The sequence below is a fragment of the Sturnira hondurensis genome, unplaced genomic scaffold, assembly GCF_014824575.4.
Source record: "Sturnira hondurensis isolate 20B ecotype Veracruz unplaced genomic scaffold, ASM1482457v3 Scaffold0023817, whole genome shotgun sequence".
NCBI classification, from domain to species: Eukaryota; Metazoa; Chordata; class Mammalia; order Chiroptera; family Phyllostomidae; genus Sturnira; species Sturnira hondurensis.
This window is the reverse complement of record NW_028096448.1, coordinates 6,853,115-6,874,689: the sequence shown is the minus strand read 5'-3', so window position 1 is coordinate 6,874,689 and position 21,575 is coordinate 6,853,115. Positions and strand designations below refer to the sequence as shown.

Genomic DNA, 21,575 nt, shown 5'->3' with positions numbered 1-21,575 from the left:
ACACTGGCTACTGGGTTTATTCCATCCCCCACGAGAATATTCAATTATGGACTACCATCACGTCAGCCCTCTGCCTCAGTACCTTTAATTACTGGTTCTCCGTTGCCTGTGTAATAAATCCCACACCCACAGCCAGATCGTGCCAGCACATTTTTAGCCTTTCCAAACACAGCAACACCACCTGCCGACTCCCAGGCTCTGCTGGTAATCGCCAGCCCCACCGGGCCTGCAACTGCCCCCTGCACTGAAGGCCCACTCCACCCTGCTCCCAGCACAGCAGCGCCCGGACTCCACACGCCTCAGTAATCACACCTTGTTATCAACCCCAGCACTCATCTCCCGCCTCAGCGCTGTGATGCCATTCTGATTACTCGTAGACTCCGTCTGAGGGCATGGGGGGTGCTCACAACTGACACATTATAGGAACCTTAGTCTGGGTCACTTCTTTATAAAATTCTCGGGGAAGACAACCATCCAATGCATACACTGCAGACACAAAGCTTCTACAAAGTACTGTGAACTCGCTCCACTAGCAACAGAACTGCATGTCAGCTAACTTTTGTTTTTTAGACAACTCAAGATTCTCATTAAAAATGTCCACTCTTCTACTAGACTGTAACATGGGGATGTCACAGCACCTCTGGATTTGCACCAGGCTGTTGGCCCTAGACCACTGGGCTTTTTTCTCTTTTTACCACTTTCAGAGCCTTCTTGTAGCAATCCCATTCCTGCCTCCTGTCATTTCTATTTTCCTTTAGGTTTGTTGAAGTTCATGAAGAATCAACATTTCTGGAACAGTATATAAAATTAAGTATAAACAGGTAAGAAAAGTCTAAATGTGGTTTCTATGCAAATACTATTTAAAAGTTTTAGTACATATGCTTTGTGAAATTAATTCTAGCTCCTTAGTATTTACATTTTGTTTTTTTCAGCTAAGTGGTAATAAAATGAGATCAAAGACAGCTGAGATCCTACCAGGATGGATATAACCAACCTCATACAGATGTGTACGCATTATTATTAAAGCTTTTCAAACAACATTAATATGATGAAACTACTTACACAGTAAGTGCTCCTGAACCTCCCTTATTTTTAGGTTAAGGCCAAGACAAAGCAGTATTATTACATTTTTATTTGGTGACAATGGGAGAAGTATAAAGAAAATGCTATCCAGTGATTCCCACACATGTGAGAAACACTAACTAAATTCTGAGAACACCTTGAAAGTCAGCCTCATAACTATCTTCAATTCCAGAAAATTCAACAACTCACTACTTGGTCTGGAACTTTGGAATATAATGAAATAATCCCCGTTGACACCAGTGACTTTCTGAAAATGTTCTGTTAAGGTTTGTCTGTCAACACTCAGGGGATTACAGTGTGGATCAGTCTCAGGTGGTAGAGGGTGGGGAGGGCAGATATAAAACAAGAGACGGATGATCCCTGCTCCTGAGTTGTTTATCCCAAAGAGAGATGGAGTGTCTATGGATATATAGACATAGATGAGGAACATAGGATGAGGGACTAGAATCCCTCACAAAGCAACATGCAGTTGAAGCAAATTAGTATCTTGAAAACTGAGTTCAAATGTTTGTACTTTAAGAGACTCTGACATGCTTCCAAGAACTGTAAGTAAATAAATACATTCAGGTAACAGAATTGTAGGTTAAATGAGTGTCAGCTTAAAAAGCAGTAGTAAAGTAAAGCCTCAGCTGGCCCCATCCTGGAAACGAGTCATGACACACGGCCAAGTTTCCTAAAGGGCTCTGGCTACTACTGTCCATTTAGAACCAAAGCCTAAAGAATCTGACGTAAAATTATTACATTATAATATCAATTATTGCATTCTTAAACAAAATATACTGGAAAAAATCTTAGCCTACTGCTCCAAAAATGGAAAACAAAAGAAATCCTGGCATATAGAAACTCTTATCTAGAAAAGAAATTATGTGGTTCCTATTTATTCACATAGGGCTTGTCATATTTTAGTTAATAGGAAGCTCTCCTGGGATATGGACAATTAAACATTCACCTAGTTTTTGAAACACCCAGTATTGTGTAAAGATTTGTGTGTGTGCATGCACACAGGCACCTAAAGGTCGCTGCAGAAGTCCCGCCCCCTTCGCAAATCATCTGGAGAACTCATCAGTCCACAATGGATGCTCTGAGGGACTATTCTTATTGCACACGCTAACCTCACAGATGAATGATGCCACTGCTGACCAAGCTTAGGTTAGAATGAGACTTGAATGGCACAATCAGAACATCTCCCCATACCTCCTAAAGGAACATCTTGGAGCTGAGACTTATCCTTCCTCCACTCAGAGACAACATCCAAGAGAGCATTAAAATGAAAATCCATGCGCTTGTCAATAGTGGGATCAGTAATTCTTCCACCTTCCTGAATTAAGTCACATCTTTCTCCAAATTTATGCATGCTGATGCCAAGCTTCAAAATAACAAGAATAAGAAGGTGAAAATTTTCCCTGGAAAAAATATGTACAGGTTCTAAGCTGAAATTAAACAGAGCTCTCATGGAGAAAATGGTCTAGTACCTCTCAAAAATGAAGCTAAATCTTCTCCACAGAAAATGGCAGCAAAGAAAGGCAGTGAAAGAATAGCGTGAAATCTGTAAGGCCTTCTTTTATGAGGATGTGAGGGTGCCAGCGGCAGCTTCTATGCTTGCCAAGGCGCCCTCAGCCTCCCACAGCCGGCATTGGCTAACGCCGCGGATGCCGTGCTATGCACTGCCTCTCCGTACTCTTATTCTCTCGTAAAGGAGCACACAAACACACAAACGCTCACAGAAGTTAAACAGAATTTACTGTCATAAAAGATGTACGGAAAAACCTTGGGCCTACCAGGTCTTCAAAGAAACGACACAGGGCTGCCCAATAAAAGACAGGATGCCCAGTTATCTCTGACTCTCTGATAAACGGCAACAAACTGTTTTGAAGTATAAGCATGCATGCGACATTGCATGCAAACCATCCTGTGTAATATCTGGAACATACTTATACTAAAAAAATTACTTGTTATTTATCTGAATTTAACTGGGCATTCTGTATTGTTATTTACTTAATCTGGCAACCCTAAAACTATGAGCTAATCCAGAGGCTTGCAAATAACACGCCAATAAAATTTTTTTTTCTTTTTCCAAGATATTTAAAGTCCTCCAGTACCACCTTCTTGGAAAAGAACTATAATTGTCTTTATTTACTTTTCAGAGGAGAAGAGGCAAGAAATCATTCTGGAGTTGCTCATTATTACTTAGGGGCACATTAATACTACACAGAAGCAAACTGAGAATTTTTTCTTCTCCTTGTCTACAATACACATCCTAAAGACAGAAACGCACTTGTTCACACATGAGTGCTATTGGGTTGTTAATGCAGCCATTGACGATCTGGGCTCCTCTTCCCACCGTGACACCTGTGAAGGACTTATCATCCCACACTCGGCCTCCAATTCTATCTTTGGCTTCCAGCACAGTCACCTAAAAAGACAGACAATTGGGGAGGCTAAATAAAATAGAATAGTCATATCAAACGCACTACTATAAATGTAGAACAATACAGTTCAATAAGCTCCATAGCTGGTTGCTGTTTTTTATTATATTACTAGAGAGACGACTTTGAAAAGAAAGCTGAAGCAGCTGTGAAACCCCGATTCTAACAAGGAGAAAGTAAATAGTCTGCTGCTAAAATCCTCAAATTGTTCCCTGTCAAATGCTATACTGATAACATTTGATGAACTAGCACATGAAATGCACTTGGAAGGCTTTTACTAAATAATATTCCATTATTAAAAAGCACTCACTATTAAAAAATAGGTAAAAGAGGAGGTTTTGTTCTATCAAATATCTATGTATGTAGCAAAATTCCTTTAATACTGCACATATGCCTTAACTTCCCCAAAATATGACTATCACTTAAAAAAATCCTGTTGCCACATGGGCATCATGATGTAAGCAGACTGGTCCCACACGCAGGCTATGTTAGCTCCTTCCTATTTTTCATTCTGGTGGCACAAGAAGCCGCTCTCATGCGGCCGCCCCTGTGACTCAAAGCGCTACTCTGTACCTTCTGGGATTGCAGTAACTGAACATGTGAGTCCTATTCAGTGCAAGACCAGCCATTTCAGTGTCAGCCTATTCAGTGCTTCTAGGGACCCAGAGCCCTTCGAACTGCTCAAGAAAGATCCCTGAGTTACCCATCTCTCAGGCAACTCATTTTCTAGTCATGAGAGGGATGGATGGTCTCTGTGGGGTCTCCCTCATCTCTTGGCAAAAGAAAGGGGAGAGAAATAGAGGTCCTCTGAATACTGTCCTTTCTCAGACCTCTATTCCTATTTTCTTTCACTAGGAAGGCTATAACTCGTGGTTCTGCCCTCCCCACCCGCCACACTTCAGATCAACACAGAACCATCCATTTCTAGTTTCCTTTTAGTGAGAGGAAGGCTCAACATTTAAGACTCTGGATAGTGACAACTTCCCCTGTAACATAATCTGTGGGTTTCACAAGTAGAAAACAAACAAGAAGCTTTGGCCCTAGTATCTACGGCTGAAATAAACAACCAATAAATTAAAACACCTCAAAGCTTAATGTCACTAAGAAAAATGTACAAATGCAAACACACTTCCTATAAATCCAACTCAGATTCATCTGCTTTGTCAGCAACAGAACGTGATTCAAGACTCAGATTCTCCGTTCAATTGAGAAGAAAGCACCTCCCAGGCACAGCTATTGAAAACTTTTCTTCTCCCCGAAACCCCTCCAGCAGAGAAGATACTATGAAAAAAGAAACTATTTTCTTTTAGCCAGATAGAGAAGAGCAAAAGGACTAATTCAATTTTGCCAAATTAATTTTCACATTTGGTTTAAGGGAAAACCAAAGTCCTTGCAAAATAACTTTTTAAAGAGGAGAAATACATCAGATTCAGAAGTCACAGAAATCTAGGGGATGATTAATTTGAATGAGTGTAACACAAATTAGATACTGAACTGCACAAATTTTTTTTAATAGTCTCTATTTTGGCTAATTTTGAACCACTGGAATAAGGCAACATACCAGATAAAAAGAAAAAAAACATCCCACCTTGGAAAAGCAGGCAACCTCAAATATGTACAATACTTTAAAAGGCATGTGATTCTGTCCCAACCATGGATTAACTAGTTCAATCTTGCTTCTAAAACCAAAGATTTTTGTTTCTCCGAGTAAGATTCAAAGGGCTCCTTTATTTTGCATAAGAAAATGTAGCTGGGTATTTCAGAAACTTTTATAAAAGATAGTAAATTTCCAAGTTGCTATCTGTTGTCTCAAACTATTGCAGAAATAACGGATTTCTCTCAGTGTTCCCTCTATTATGCCAACAACACACTGTCAGGAATTTCTGCTTTGATACCAACTTCAAATCTCTTCTGAGTTGCTCATGGAGTGTAAACTCTCCAAAGCTGTAGGAATTTCTCTACTCCTCTACCTTTCTTTTATTAAACCAGTTTCAATTTTTGGACCTTTTCTGGGATTGTAAAGATACAAAGATACCACCATGTATTCAGAATCCTTTGCTAAAATCATGAACTGAATTCTAAGCCTTCGAAAATTAGGACCTGAGGAGCAGTTAACCATCTGTTTTTGCCTCCAGGAGCCAAAAATCTTACCTTAATTCCAAAGTTATGCAGTTGCCTAGCAGCTGCTAATCCTGCTGGACCAGCCCCGACAATGATGACTGATTTCTTAAAAAAAAAAAGATGAAGAAAGCAGTGAAAACAATGTGCTAGTTTAGTTGTCCTGGAAGGTACTAAAAACCAAGCTATGTTGGTTCATCTACATTTCTTTGATGTCCACAGTAGAAAGTTATTTTCCTAAAGTATACTGTAGCACTTTTCTTCCATAATCCCTTCCTCTTTTCTACAGTCCAGGGAAACAATGCCTAATAGTATCCTCTGCAGAGAAACACAGTCTAAAAAGTGTTGCATTACAACTTGTTGGCGATAATGTAACTTCTGATGGTATTAACAACAATGTATTAGCTTTTATCATGACGGACAACTGGCGGTGCTATTTCTAGAGCTAGTCACCTACACTGTGGTAATCTTTAGGAAGAAGGTGCTGGTCGGTGCCGATGCTGAGGACGCCTGTGTTGATGAGGCCTTTTCTCGTCATAAAATGAAGTATCCTCTCCACTTCCTGAACACATCGAATGCGCACGAGACCCCGGACAATGATATGAGGAATACATTTACGAGGAGTAAGAGCTTCCTGTGTTTGGAAGTAAAACCAAACTGTTAAGGCAAATAAACAAAAAGCGACTCTTGGTTCCTCAAAAGGTTAAACACAGAATTACCACATGACCCAGCAATTCCACTACTAGGTACATACCCAAAGGAATTGAAAGCAGATGTTCAAACAAAATGTTCAAAGCAGCACTGTTCGAATAGCCAAAAAAAATGTTCATCAATGACTGAATGGATAAACAAATGTGGTCTATCCATATTTTATTTAGCCATAAAAAGCAGTGAAGTACTGACCCATATGTTTCAACATGCACGAACCTTAAAAACATTATGCTAAGTGAAGAAGCTTGTTACAGAAGGCCACATATTGTCTGATTCCATTTACATGAAATGTCTAGAACAGGCAAGTCTGTAGAGACAGAAAGTAGATCAGTGGCTGCTTGGGAAAGGGAGGAATAGGGAGTCATTGCTTAAGAACTGTGGGGTTTCCTCTTGGGGTAATAAAAAGTTTTTGGAACTAGATACTGGTGATGGTTAAACAGCATTGTATATGTACTCAATGCCACTGGACGATACATTTTAGAATACAATGGTAAATTTTATGTTGCATTTTTACCACAATAAAAAGAAACTCTCAGGGTCATTTAAATCCACCATCCATTGCTATGCTATAACAAGATCAAAGGGAAGCTTCCCTGGTGAAGGGACAGAAGGCAGATACAGCAATTTGTATCTTACCATACACACTTCCCCTTGCTGAGAACGACTGCTACAGGAAGTATGGGGGCAGACCACATCACAAATACAATCCTGGCTCAATAAACCATACAACAAAGGCCATTGTAGAAGCCCAGGCTATTCTGTGTACTGGCAGCAGGAAAAATTGGATTCTTCTCACTGATAAGGGGAGGGAGGACCACTTAGGAACTTGGAGTGTGGGGAAAGACAACACCACCTTTCTCTGCTTGACCCAGCTTTGGCAAGGTAATGGTCCATTTCAAAGACTCCCAAGTAATGGTGGCCTTGGCCTGGGGTGAAGTTAGAAGAGGCACTGGATGTGGGAGCGAGGGGTCCCTACCCCTGGCCTCTCCTTTACTTGACACCAAACCCCAGCCCCACCAGAACCTGAACAAACCCAGGAAGATGACAGCCCCAGAAGAAATTAATAAATCAGAAAAATACTAGGATCAGAAAAGACTGTTTTAAAAACAAACAAACCAAACCTGTATTCCTACCCCCCATGTCCACATTTATTTTCGCCCCTTTCAAGGCTGGTTCTGTATGTTTAAGGCCCCTAACGTTTCGCCAGTCCCAACGGAGAACGAAGATTGTTGGAGGATAACGAGGGGGATAAGAATTCTGCCCTTGGTGGGTTTAATGCAGCCCTCGGTGTTTCGCTTTTTCTCCCGGGGTTGCCACTGGAACTGTTCAAACCAAACCTTGTACCTTACAGTCACGCACTGAAGAGTCCAGAATTCTGAGGACACATGGTCCAAAGTGGTGGTTCTCTGGAAGGACAGACATTGCCCTCATTGGGCAATAGCTGGAATCACTTTTGGTTGTCACACCTGGGGGGGTGTTCTGACATCCAGTGGGTAGAGGCCCAGGATGCAGCCAAACACACTACAAAGCACAGGACAGTCCCTCACACAGACTATTGCCCCTGGAATGTCAGCACTGCTGAGGGGGAGAAAGCCTGGTTGAAAGGTTCCATCCAGAGGTAAAGCAGCTCCTGTCCTTCAAGGGGAGTGTCTGTCTGTGAGCTGATAGCTAATACGCCCCCACTTACTTTGCAGTTAGTGTACCACAGGGCCAGGATGAGGTTCCTCAAGGCGAGGTACATGGTGGGGTCTCGAGAATACTCTGGGAACTCATAGAGCTCATCCAGCTCCATCACGTCTGGCCGCACGCACAGGGCTTTGCCGCACTCGTTGGGCTGGTAGAAAGGCTGGAAGTACCGGTTCATGCCTGGAACTGAGAGAAGCACAAACAGGCAATCTTCCAGCTGTCACTTCCAAATTTGAGTGAATTGAGTAAGATCAACCGGCAAGGACGGCCAAGACAAGCTCCAGGCTGTCCCATTACATTTCTGCGTCCTCCATCCAGTTAGACAACATACGCACATGTGCAAATTAAACAAATAGTTTTCCCATTCTTTTTTCACAAATTTAATTTCCATGGTATGGTCAATTTTTTTAAAGTTGTCATTGTGGTTAAAAAAAAAAACCCACATACCATAAAATTTACCATCTTAACCCTGTTTAAGTATATATATATAGTTCAGTAGTGTTTTAAGTATATTCATATTTTTGTGTAGCATATCTCCAGAAATTTTACAACCCGCAGGACTCAAACTCCATATGGACTGAACACTGACTCTGCATGGAAATATATTTTAAAAGTAACTATTACTGGAATTTGTTTGATTACAGAGTGAACAGGCTCACAGAACTAAACAGCACTCACTAACTCCTGTTAATTCGTGAGGGGTGTGGCTCACAGACTATCAGCGCTGTTTCTTTGAATAGAAATTTCAATATAATAGATACTTGTTTTTACAAAGCCAGAAAATTACTATTTTCTAATATTTTCTAACCTGGTTTTTAGAATTTATGACATCAAGAGCATTTTTCTATGCCATTAAATAGGACGTCAATGGACATATAACATTTTATCATTTAATTATTCCATTAATGCTGGGCACTTAAACTTCATCCAGTTACTCACTATTATAAGCAATGCCACACAAATTTCTTTGCATATAAATCTTTGGACTTCCTTTTATAATTTACTTGGATAATTCAGTTAGGATAAGTTCATAGGGCCAACAGGCATTAACTTAAAGGTTTCTGAGTCACACTGCCAAACTATCTTACATAAATGAACAAACCCACTAATTTGAGTGTCTTAAACACTGGGATTTTTCACCTCTGCTTTGATTTCTACCACAGCTCGATTTTTAGAGGGCCCATGTTATGAGTTATAAGCCTTTAGATAGGGACACAATGTCAAAAATAAAGTGTGTATTTGAACAATAACATTTAAAAATGAAGTTTGTTATTGTTCAGGCACAAGATCTAGATTTCTTGCTTGTACACAAAGAATTCTGATGTGGAATTTAAAAGATAGGATCAACAGCATGCCCGCCCTGCCCTAAAGTTTTGAATTTTTTCAAGAGTGGATAATTTTGCTGAGATTCTCAGTGACATAATTAGAAGAGAAAGAAGACTCAGAGAAAACAAAAAGGCTGCTCATATAGTCCCACGTTCTTCCAGTGTATTAAGAGGTTGCATTATTGTCAACTTATCCAGCTTTCAAATAAATACTCATTAAACTCTGTAGTCACAAATCCTGGACAAATGGTACAGGCTCTCCAATTGCCGAGGGAAGCATTAACTGCGCAATATACACAAATGGTATGACATCCACAGTATCACCAAATCCGTGATATAATGAAGTGCTTGAAACCATACGTTGCACACATTAAAAGTCTTTTCCATTCTCCTCACCCACACATTTCCAGGGAGTCCAGGGACTGAGGGGGAGGGGCAAGCGGGGAGTGCCAGGGCCAGCTCTCACCCAGCACAGAGGGGACTGCCTTGGGGTGCTCCAGCTTCCCCGGGCTGGCTTCGCCGGCTGCGCGGTTCGTGCTGGTGCAGGAGGGGCTCATGCCAACGCAGTCGGGGTAGTAGGCAGAGAGCAGGGGTGCTGCCACGCTGTCTTTCAGCAAAGGAGGTAGAATGAGCATGGAGTACCACCAATGGTTGGAAACTTCCGACACTCTCTGAAACAGGCAGAGCAAGACTGAGAGGGACAATGGCAGACAAGAAACGTACATGCAGATTTAGCCAAGCTCAGACGATTCTTTCCTTGGTATTCATCCTTAACCCTTCCAGTCTCTCTGCCTTCTCCCACTCAACAATCCTATATGCCAGAGTTGCTGGCAATACCTAGAGAGCATGTTTCCAAGGCAGAGTTATTTCAAATGTACAGCAACAGCTTCCTCCTCTCTCCCGCCCCCTCCTCAGCAAGGCTACCAACTCCAGGCCAGTCTTAACGCGGCACCCACTGGCTACATTGCACGCCGAGGTTTAAGTGTGACGTGACATTTTTCTTTCTTTTCAGTATTTATCATCCATCCCCTAACCTTCCTTTTTACTCAGGATCTAAAGATGTGCACTACAACCATCCCAACAGATGCAAAAAAAAAAAAAAAAAAACCTGAACAAGAACAGTTCTTTTCAGTCTTAAATTACGTGATCATATTTCAGAGTAGATTTAACATATGGAATCACTAAATCAAAGCATCCCCAGGATGCTAACTCTTGCAATAAAAATAAAATTTGGCCATCTTCTAAAGCAACACTCCACAAATCAATCCTATTGTTAGAAAGCCTTTTCTAAAAGTGATCTTGAATGTATGCTCTGAGCATTCTAAGAATCTTATGCAGAAGAATCTTGAACTCAGGGCCCCTCTGGTGTTTGTTCTCCAGGCTCCCAGTAATTGCCACTTGCCACCAAGCAGGGGCCAGTATGCAGCCCAGGATGGCTATGAATATGGTCCAACACAAAATACTCACTTAAAACATTGAGGTTTTTTGTGTGATAACATGTTGCAACACATTTAACGTGTGGGCCAAGACAACCCTTCTTTCAGTGTGGCCCAGAGACACCAAAAGGTTGGACACACCTGGATCTAGTTTGGAGACGTGTTTTGTCTGTCCTTCAAATTTCAGAGTCCAATTCTGAGACAAGCAATTTTCCGTCTACTACAAGTCTCAACACTCCCAATAAATCACTCCCAGCTGCTTTCCACATTCATTGTTACATGCCTTGCCCCCTGGGCATTTCAGTGTGCAATTTATTCTCAAGGCTTGTTTTAGGTTTGTCTATCCTTGACCACCTTTATGCTGTACCAAAAAGAAAGGAAGCTTCAGTCCCTTCCCCAGCACACCAGGACTAACGCTAACCCCCCTCTGAACTCAGCCCCAAGGAGAGAGCAAACTGAGTGCTCAGACCCCGACACTCCAAATAGACCACAGAGAGGGCAGAGCGTAGGTGCCTTAAAAAACATGAACCCGAGCTCTTCCACTCTCTTCTGCTTCCCGGGTCTTGCAGCTGTGTTGGTTAACTGCAGCAGGACCCGGGAAGGAGCCCCTGCCATCCTGGTACCTCCCACTAGTCTTTCCTTTCTGTAGAAGTCCACTTGAGGGTGCTCCAACCAGCCCCTGCACTGAAACACCAGGAACTTAAACAGTGGCTAATAAACCAGCATTTGATCTTGCTATTCCAAGTTTGTTCTCTCAACATGCTCACCACTCCGGAACACTGGGCTATAGTTTTGCCCTTTTGCCATCAAAAATTCCACTCTCACCTTGAATACACATACCAAGAAAGAAACTGTACTTGATGTCAGTTTATCAATTTAACAAATACCCACTATACTTGGTTAAATAGTATTCCCCCAGAACCTCAGGATGTGACCTTTCCTGGAAATCTCGTCATACTGAAGTAGAGTGAGCCCTAAATTCAATAGACTATTATCCTTGTAAGAGGCAGAAAGACAGAGACAGGGGTGACACACAGGGAGAGGGTCATGTGATGACAGAGGCAGAGACTGGAGTGATGCGTCTACAAGCCAAGGAATGCCGAGAATCGCAACAGCCCTGACTGGAGTGGCTCAGGGGGTTGGTGTTGTCCTGCAAACTGGAAGTTTGCTGGTTTGATTCCTGGTCAGAGCACATGTCCAGGTTGTGAGCCAGGTTCCTGGTTGGAGGTGGGCGAAAGGCAACCAATTGGTGTTTCTCTTGCACATCAATGTTTCTCTCCCTCTCTCCCTCCTTTCCCCTCTCTCTAAAAGTAAACAGAGTATTTTAAAAAATTATTTGGGGGAAAAATAAGAATTGCTGGTAATACCAGAAGCTGGAAGAAGGATCCTCCTCCCCTAGAGCCTTCAGTGGGAGGATGGCCCTGCTGACCCCTTGATTTTGGACATAGAGCCTCTGGAATGATGAGACAATAAACTCTTGTTGCTTTGAGCCACCCGGTCCTAGTGCTGTGCTACGGCAGCCCTAGGAAACTGACAATCACTCACAATTTAGAAATTTCTTTAAAAGTGACCCTAGAATCCATAGGAACAGAAAAAGGGTGGGTGGGTAATATGGCTGTAAACCTGCTCCTGATCCTTCCTTAATGAAATGCAAAAATAAATAACTGCCACATGAACACTCAGGGACTCCTCCAAACTTTTAAAAATTCATATATCCCAGGAATACAACCTCTGTCCTAAGTTCAAATTCTTCTGCCTGCAAAACGGTCTAAATGTTAGCGGACATATCCATAAGGTACTATGATTATATTCAGGTTATTTTTCCCTTAATTTCTATACTCTCATCCTGTCTACCCTAATCCAGATATTATCTGGGATACTAGTTTACCATGGAAATGCTTTAGGGTACAACTAATTATTAGAAAAGTGTACCTATGTGTCTCACACACCGCTTTTATATAACAGAGTGGTTTTACCATAGATTTGCTAGATGTCAATTCTCCCTTTGCCTAAACATCAACCCCAGTCCCTGAGTTTGACAATTAGAAAAACTGCAGGTTAACAATCTTGAATTACTAAAATGCAAAATAACTCAGAATCTCAGAATTTTAGAAACTCAAGAGCATTAAAAAGTCATTTTCTGAAACAACTATTGGATCTGGTTCTACAACCCCCGGACTTTGCCGGCTCCGGCAACAAAGCTTTGTAAGATAATGAAGCGTGCCAAGGCTTTGCCAGCTGGAGACACTGCTTTTCCTTCCACAGTGGGGACAGGACAAAGTAGTGACACTGAGGTCAGAACACATGGGAACACTCTCATAGCTGAATCTGGGCCAAGGCCATCAAATTATGCGCCTTCTGTTCTATTTTCTTGGAAGGATTCAAAGCAGAGACACGGTCATAAAGTTACCCATGAAAAACATTTAATAAGCCTGATCCCTATAGTAATGCAAGGTAGCAGTTTCTTCCTTTTTATTTCCTTTTAATGTACAGCAATATAACTTTACTTTCCTTTTTAAAGTTGGGGAGGATCACCTATAAGACCGCCATTGCTAGCCCTTTCATACCATTATCATGTTAGGGTAAAAAGCCTCTGACCAGCAAGCAAAGAGAGAGGAACTCACAAAACTGTTAATGTCATTTATGGGTAACACTGAACACTGCAGGTGCACTGAACTCCGATTGAGAACACGCGGAAATACTCACTAGATCTTCTGGGAGGGAACACTGATCTGGGGTCTCAGGCTGCAAAGGAAAACCAGGCATTAATTAGCTTTACTTATAAAATATTATCTTCAGTACCACTTTACCTTCAAGAAGATACCCCTTTTCACCTGTTAGGCTGGCAGAGAGAAAAAATGTGGTGAGGCACTGCGTGAGTGGGAGTGTTGGAAGGACAGGCACTCTCACAAGGAGGCCCTGGGCAGGAATGTGAAGGGGAGACAATTCTGGAGAGCAAACGGACAAAGTATGAAACTTCAATGATCAAAAATCTGGCATTATCTTGTTTAATTGAAGATGTATACACTGTGTGCCCAGCAAATTCTAACCTCTGCTGTATTTTTGAGAAAGGCCCTTGTACATGCCCATCAACAGAAGTAGACAACATTCAAAGGAGGATTCTTTGTGATGGGAAAGAGCTAAATACAACCCAGAAGTAAATCAAGAGTAAAAGGGATATATGAACTGCATCACACGCAGCAGCCGCTATATGGCAGTGAGAACTACCTACAACCACACACTACAACACACATGCGCCTTACAGGCATAATGATGCCAGAAAGCAGTCAGACCCAAAAGAAAACATGCCGTATGATTCCGTCACATAAAATTCAAAAGCAAGAAAAACATCTTTAGTGTTGTAAGTCAGAATAGTAAGTGAGGGAGCCAGGGATGGAGACTGCAAGTGAAAGGGGTTGCTGGGGGATTCTGAGGGGCTGGTAAGTGTTGCATTTCTTTCCTGGAAGCTAGGTAAATGGGGACTTGTGAAAATCCACTGGGCTATGCATTTTGATCTGTGCATCTTCTGTTTATATATTTCGACAAAAAAGTGACCTAAATAAACTGAAGACTGGTATACCACACAGCCTGGCAAACCTGGCCCTTGGAACATATGCTGGAGAAACGCCTGCACATGCGCACTAGAAGAGGCATGCGTGAGTGCTCACAGAAGCACAGTGTGCAACAGCCCAGAATCTAAAACAACCATGGTGAGCATGAACAGGAAAAGAGATACAGAGTGGTACATTCACACAATGTAACGCTATACAGCAGGGGACCTTCATGGCTCAGAGCTCCAAGCATCAATCTGGATACATGTGAAAACATTGAGTGAGAAGAGCAAGTTGCAGAAGAATACAAGCAATATAATTTATAACCCGTGTAAAAATACGCAAAAGTTTACATGCTGTTTAGGGTATTGTAAATATACATATATTTAACAAATAACATATTTGTTTTAACTCTGTAACAAAAAGCAGAGGAATAATAAATGAAAAATTTGGAATACTGTGGGCACACAGGGAATGACAGGGGCGTTGGTAATGCTTTGTTTTTAAAACTGAGTGCTGGACACACGAATGTTCGCTTTAACTCTTTATTCCTTACACACTGATTATAAATCCTCCTTTGTATCTAGAATTTATTTCATATTAGAGCAATGGTATGTTGTCTTTGACACAAAAATTGTATTTCTAGAAATTAATCCCACAAATATACTGAAAATGGCAAAAATATAAAGCTATTAATTGCAGCACTGTCCCTAATGGCAAACATTTAAAAGTCACCTAAATGCTCTCAATCACACTAAATTCATCCTAACACATCCATTCAGTACACTGTTTATTATACAATCTTTAAAGAGAGAGATCTTTAAAGGACCTTTAAGATAGAAGGCAGGTCCTTTGAGATAGATTAAATGACAAAAGCAAGCTCCAAAACAGTATGCTAGTACACCACCATTCTTTTTAATGTTGTTACACAAATAAACCCTTCCAGGCTTTGTCCTTAACAGAATACCAAGCTGGAAACCAAAGGGACTCTAAATCAATGAAACCATTTAAATAAATATTTCGAAACCTCAGATTATTGATGGTAACAGACAGGAGCAGTGGCTAATCAAAGAAGGATTTCGGGGGCGGGGGAGGCGGGCAGAGGTATAAAACGTGTGACACGCTACTTAGAAGCTGGAACTTAAGACGACTGTGAAGACGTCAACTTTAACACGGCTGGAAGGAGAGAAAGGCAATTAACTTTTCAAAAGCTTAAGGAACCTGATACTTCTCAGTCCACCTGGAAAAATGTTCTTGATGGTAAAATACATTCAACCACATGGTGAATCAAATATGAAAGAACTTGGGATAGAAGAAACTGTGGTAAGAGAAATTGTGGGGAGCAGTAAACCCATATAAATACAGAAGCAAGAATAAGCAAGGGAGGGACTGTGGTTATAGGAAATAAATGAGACAGTTACTCTGTCAAGTACGCTAAACTAAAAAACAGAACAACAAAACACTAACAAAAATTGGGAGAGAGGAAAAGGGGACAAGGGATAAAGTGTGACATAATTTACTTTTTCCACTTTCATAGCAGTGTGTCAATTAATATCAAATTAAAACATGCAACTAAAAAAAGGGATTCCAATCTTGCACCATTCTCATCTCCTATCTTCATATCCTTTTATGGAGATTTTAAAAACTACTATTACTGAAGATGAAGAAATAATTATCCAATGTTCAACAATTTCTTATTTCACTTTGGCTTCTTTTTCTGGTTTTAAATTTTGTTGTATTTAACTCAGTCATTTTATATAAAACCAGCCTGTACAATACTAATTCTTAATAGGAAGTTATCAGTCAGGTCTTCTACTTGAAATGCATTCAGAAATATTCTTGAATAAATCTCATTTAATGATGGTTATTTCATGCCGATGACCGCATGAATACTTTTTTGTTAACAACTTTGTTCTTTTCTATATTGCTTGAACTTTTTGGTAATGATATACGTCATTTGTCTAAAACTAAACCCATTCTAAAGAAAACCTTAGACATTCCAAAAACTACTTAACACTGAAAAAAATGAAATTGAAATTTTCTTTGGTGGACAATTACAAGCAGAAAAAAATCAAATAAAAAAACAAACAAAAAAACGGACATGGATAATTTGAACAATTAGCAGAAATGAATTCAAAGCTGCACATTCCATTATTAGCAGGTAAAAAAGAGGAGGGGTTATGTATAACTTCAAATGATAGTTAAACTAAAGCTAGTCAAAGCACAGTATCAAATGATTTTAATATAAACTTTTTCATGTAAAATCACACCTAGTATTTAGTAATATACATCAATAAGAAAATCACCCAAAATATTTTTTATTTCTTTAGAGCAACTGTTCAGAAACTCCACACAGACTTCTGGTCAAGATGGCAGCGAGGTAAACACGGTACTCGCCTCCTTGCACAACCACATCCAAATTACAGTTAAGCTACAGAAAAACCATCACTCAGGATTGACAGAGATCGAGCTGAATGGAAGTCCTACAATTCTGAAATTAAAGAAGAAATCATATCGAGACTGGTAGGAGGGATGGAGACACAGAATGGGCAGGCCACACACCAACGTGTGGCAGATAAAAACTGGGAGGGGTATCTCAGGAACAGAGTGGTGTCAGCTTCACACGTGACTCCCTAGCCCAGGGTTCCGGTGCTGTAAAAACCAGGGGGATTGAGGCTGTGGGAGACATTAACTTCTGGAGTCCCATGCAGTTCCTTCTAAAGGGTCTACACACAGACTTAGACTCACTCCTTCTGAGCTCCAGTGCAAGGAGGGCAGCTTGACAGGCATTAGAGACATATGCAGAGGAACTGAGGTGTCTGGCATCAGGGTAAGAGCTGGAGAGCAGCTTTCTCCCAGACAGAAGTGCTGGCAGAGGCCACTGTTCCATTTCTGAGTGATCCCCCTACATAGCCGCCGGCAGGTGCCAAAGCTGAGACTCCAACAACCTGGCTCCCACTGTGTGCCCCACACTGATGATTTCCCTGAAGCGCCACCCCCACTCACCTTTTGGGCCCACCAAAGCTGTTTCCAGGGGCTTTTCAATAGGAATGGCTTATCTTGGCTCATGCTTCAAATTTTCCTAAGTTCTCTCAAACAAGCAGCCTCTGGCCTCAGTGAGCCCCATATCCCTTACTAAGTAGACCAAGGACTGGCACTAGCAGCAGCTGATCTTGGTTCACAGGTTGGCCTCACCTGGATGTCCCCAAGCCCAGCACAAGTAGCAGCCATCTGCAAATTACTTTGTAGCTTATGCCGGGTGGCGCTAGACAGAACACAGGCAATGGATGACCTTGGCCTGTACCTACTGGGAGGCTTCAGAGCCAGTACGTCAGTGCACAGTTTCAGACTACATTGGAGTACCACCACCTAACCACCTCCACAAGCAATACACTCAAGGGGTGGACTCAGCAGACACCAGAGCCCTGCTGAAGTAAGTCCTGCTCTATGGAGTGGACTCCTCGCACAGCTCCGCCTTGGTTGTAGGTCGGTGGTCAGTGGTCACAGTCAGTCCTTGCAGCTGATCTACCTGAGTAAATGTCTCCCCTTGACATGCAAACAGCAATCAAGGCTCAACTACAGAAAAAGTTTACACAACCCACATGGTGCATGCACCTTGCGTACCTCGCTTAGGTGTTAGGATAGGTTGTAACCACTGGACCCTACAACACCTACTACATTAGGCCACTCTACCAAGCCTGGAAGATATAGCAGCTCTACCTAATGCAAAAAAAAACAAGCACAAGTAGGCAGCCAAAATGAGGAGACAAAGAAACATGTCCAAGTGAAAGAACAGAAGAAAACTCCAGAAAAAAGCTTAACAAAATGGAGACAAGTGATCTACTAGATGCTGAGTTCAAAACACTGGTCATAAGGATGCTCAAGAACTTACCATAAAAAAGATCCATTCAGAAATGGAGGATACACTAACTGATATAAAGAACAATTTATAAGGAATCAACAGTAGAGTGGATGAAGCCAAGAATAAAATCAGCAATTTCCATTATAAAGAAGGAAAAAACAATCAGAGCAGCAAGAAGTAAAAAGAATCCAAAAATGTGAGGATAGTGTAAGGACAACTTCAAGCATGCCAGCATTCACATCACAGGGGTGCTGGAAGGAAAGAGCGAGCCAGAAACTGGACACCTGTTTGAAAAAACTGATGATGGAAAACTTCCCTAACTTGGTGAAAGGAATAAACATGCAAGAAGAAGATCAAAAATATGAACAATAAAATGGCAATAAATGCACATCTACCAACAATTGAATCTAAAAAACAAAGTAAATGAACAAAGCACAACAGAAAAACAGACTCATAGATACAGAGAATGCTTTGAAGCTTGCCAGATGGAAGAGGGGTGGGGAAATGGGCAAGAAGGGTGAAGGGAGTAAGAAGTACAAGTCAGTTGTAACAGAAGCGCCACAGGGATGTAAAGTACAGCACAGTGAACACAGTAGCCAAAGACCATGTGTGCACAACCCATGAACATGGACAACGGTGTGGGAATTGCCTGAGGGAGAGGGAGGGTGCTGGGTAGAAGGGGGCAATGGGCAAAAAACTAGGACAATTGTAACAGCATGTACAATATAATTTTAAAATAAAAAATAGAGTAACAAAAAAAAAGAAATTTCACTGAAATAGGTTGAATGAAAATGGCCTAAAGGCTAATATCTATTAAAATAGTCTGCTATTTCTGACTGCTCTTGGCTGAACTCTCCTTTTAAATATTACAATGAAATGCCACTGAGTCTAGTTTTGACTTGAAAAGTAATCTGGGGCACAGGTGCTAGGTAGGTTCAGTGCAGCCACGACATGGTTTCCACCAGCTTCCCCTCTGCCACACAAGCCCCAGTTCACATCAGTGTGCTCGACCTGGAAAATGAATTACCCACCCCCTCAATGTCATCCCTTCCTATTGTTTTCTATCCCTCGGGGAGGCTTTCTGCTCCCAAGATTGAGCTCAATCTTCAATTAAGGGCTAAACTGAGAGGGTTCAGAACAACACGTTAATGGCCTAGACCTGTGCTTTCCATCCTACACTCCCAAATTACCAACATTAAAAATGAAAACAAAAATATCACCACTGAGCTGACATCAAAAGGAGAATAAGGGAACTACAAAAACAACTTTAAGTTAACAAATTTGACAATGTAGATGAAACAGGCAAATTTCTTGGAAAAAAAAGAATTCTCTAAAACTTGTAGACTAAACCAACTAAATTTTCATGTATCTGTTAAAGAAACTGAATTTGTAATTTTAAAACTTTCTACAAAGAAAACACCCAGATGACTCCCCCAGTGAATTATACCAAAATGAAGAAGAAATAATATCAACATTACTTACACTCTTTAACAAAATAGAGAAGGATATCCTTCCGAATTTGTTTTGTGAGGCCAGCATAACTCAGACAGCAGAACCGATTAAGAACATTACAAGAAAAGAAAATGACAGATAGTATCCATCATGAACACAGATGCAAAAATCCTTAACAAAGTATTAGCAAACTGAATTCAACAATTCATTAAAAGGATGATACATTAAAGACAAATGATATCTTTTTTCCAGAAATGCAACATTATTTCAACATCCCAGAATTGCCACATTCATAGATGAAAGAAGAAATAAAACCACATGACCATCAAAAAAGATGTAAGGAAAGTATGTGACAAAATCCAACATTCATTCATAATGAAAAGTTCCCAGCAGGCTACCAATTGAAAGGAACTTCTCCCATCTGGTAAAAGGCATCTGTGAAAAACTACAGCCAGCATTATATGTGATGATAAAGACATTAAACACACTCCTCCTATATCAGGAGCAAGGCAAGAAGTCTGCTCTCCCACTTCTACTCAACATGGTACTGGTGGTCCTGACCAATGTAATCAGGCACAAGAAAGAAAGAGCAAAAAGACTGAGCTTTTTTTTTTTAAAGAAAAGTCTTTATTCACAGCTGATACAACTATAGAAAACCCAAAGAAATCTACAAAAAAATGTATGAAATTTAGTAAGTTTAATAATTTAACAAAGTCTCTGGGTATAAAAATCAACATATACAAAAAAAAAAGAATTTTTGTACCATTGCAACAAACAATCTGAAAATGAAGTTAAAAATAAATTCTATTTACAATCACAGAAAAAACCCCAAATACCTAAAAATATACTTAACAAAAGCCATTTTCAGTGAAAATTAGAAAACACTGTTGAGAGAAATTAAAGACCCTGAAAAGATGGAGAGAGACACCACGCTCACGGATCAGAACAGGCGCTGGGAAACATTTTCTATAAGGAGCAGGAGAGTAAGTATGAAGTTCCGTGAGTGGTGCGGCCTCCGTCGAAACCACCCCTCCACTGTAGCATGAAAGCAGCCCTAGGTAACACACAATAAATGAGCATGGCTGTGTACCAGTAAACCATTATTTTAAAAAACAGGCTGGGAGCCAGATTTGACCCAGTTTTTTGACCCATGGATTAAAAGACAAAAATGTAAGGATATCAGTTCTTCTTAAAATTATCTATAGATTCAATGCATTACAAAAAAAAGCTCCAGTGGCTTTTTTGTAGATTTTGACAGGCTGTTGTTTTATATGGTAGTATTAAAGACCTAGAATAGCCAAGATAATCTTGAAAAACAAGAACACAGAGGCATTTGTACCACCTGATTTTAAGACTTATTATAATGATACAATAATTAAGCCAGCAGAGAACCGGGTAAGAATAAATAAAGAGATCAGTGGAACAGAGTCCAGAAGTAGACCAACACGTATGGCCAACTGACTTTTGATAACGCAGATAAGATAATATAATGGGGAAAGAAGTTTTTTCAACAAATGGTACTAGACAACTAAATATGTATATTAAAAAAATGGAATCTGGGCCCATACCTCACATCCAAACCAAACATCAACATGAGATAGATTAGTGACCTCAATGTAAAAGCTAAAACTATGAAGCTCCTCAAAGAAAACATTTGAGACTGTATAAACTGAGAAGCAGTCAGAGATTTCTCAGAAAATTCTAAGGATAAAAAAATTAATAAACTAGTCTTCAAATTAAAAAACTTCTCATCAAAAGATATTAGGAAAATGAAAGGGTAAGACAAAAACTGGGAAAAATTTCAAGATCATATCTCATATCCACATCACACAGAAACGCCTACAACACAAACTCAATTTTAAGAAAAGATTTGTACAGATACTATTCCAAAGACAAGGTAGAAATAGCCAATGAGCATATGAAAT

The 21,575-nt window shown here is 40.6% G+C and overlaps 1 protein-coding gene across 6 annotated transcripts in view; it reads right to left on the bottom strand.

Annotated features, from left to right (window-relative positions):
• The window catches only part of KDM1B (lysine demethylase 1B), a 51,699-nt gene that overhangs the window by 16,452 nt on the left and 13,672 nt on the right, over positions 1-21,575 (bottom strand). For all 6 annotated transcript variants that reach the window (XM_037037995.1, XM_037037998.1, XM_037037996.1 and 3 more), the window contains 7 exons: positions 13,492-13,530; positions 9,816-10,020; positions 8,026-8,210; positions 6,085-6,261; positions 5,661-5,735; positions 3,359-3,496; positions 2,278-2,449 (listed from right to left, as the gene is read on the bottom strand). In XM_037037995.1, coding sequence (XP_036893890.1) covers positions 2,278-2,449; positions 3,359-3,496; positions 5,661-5,735; positions 6,085-6,261; positions 8,026-8,210; positions 9,816-10,020; positions 13,492-13,530 — 991 coding nt within the window. The remainder of the gene's footprint in view (positions 1-2,277; positions 2,450-3,358; positions 3,497-5,660; positions 5,736-6,084; positions 6,262-8,025; positions 8,211-9,815; positions 10,021-13,491; positions 13,531-21,575) is intronic.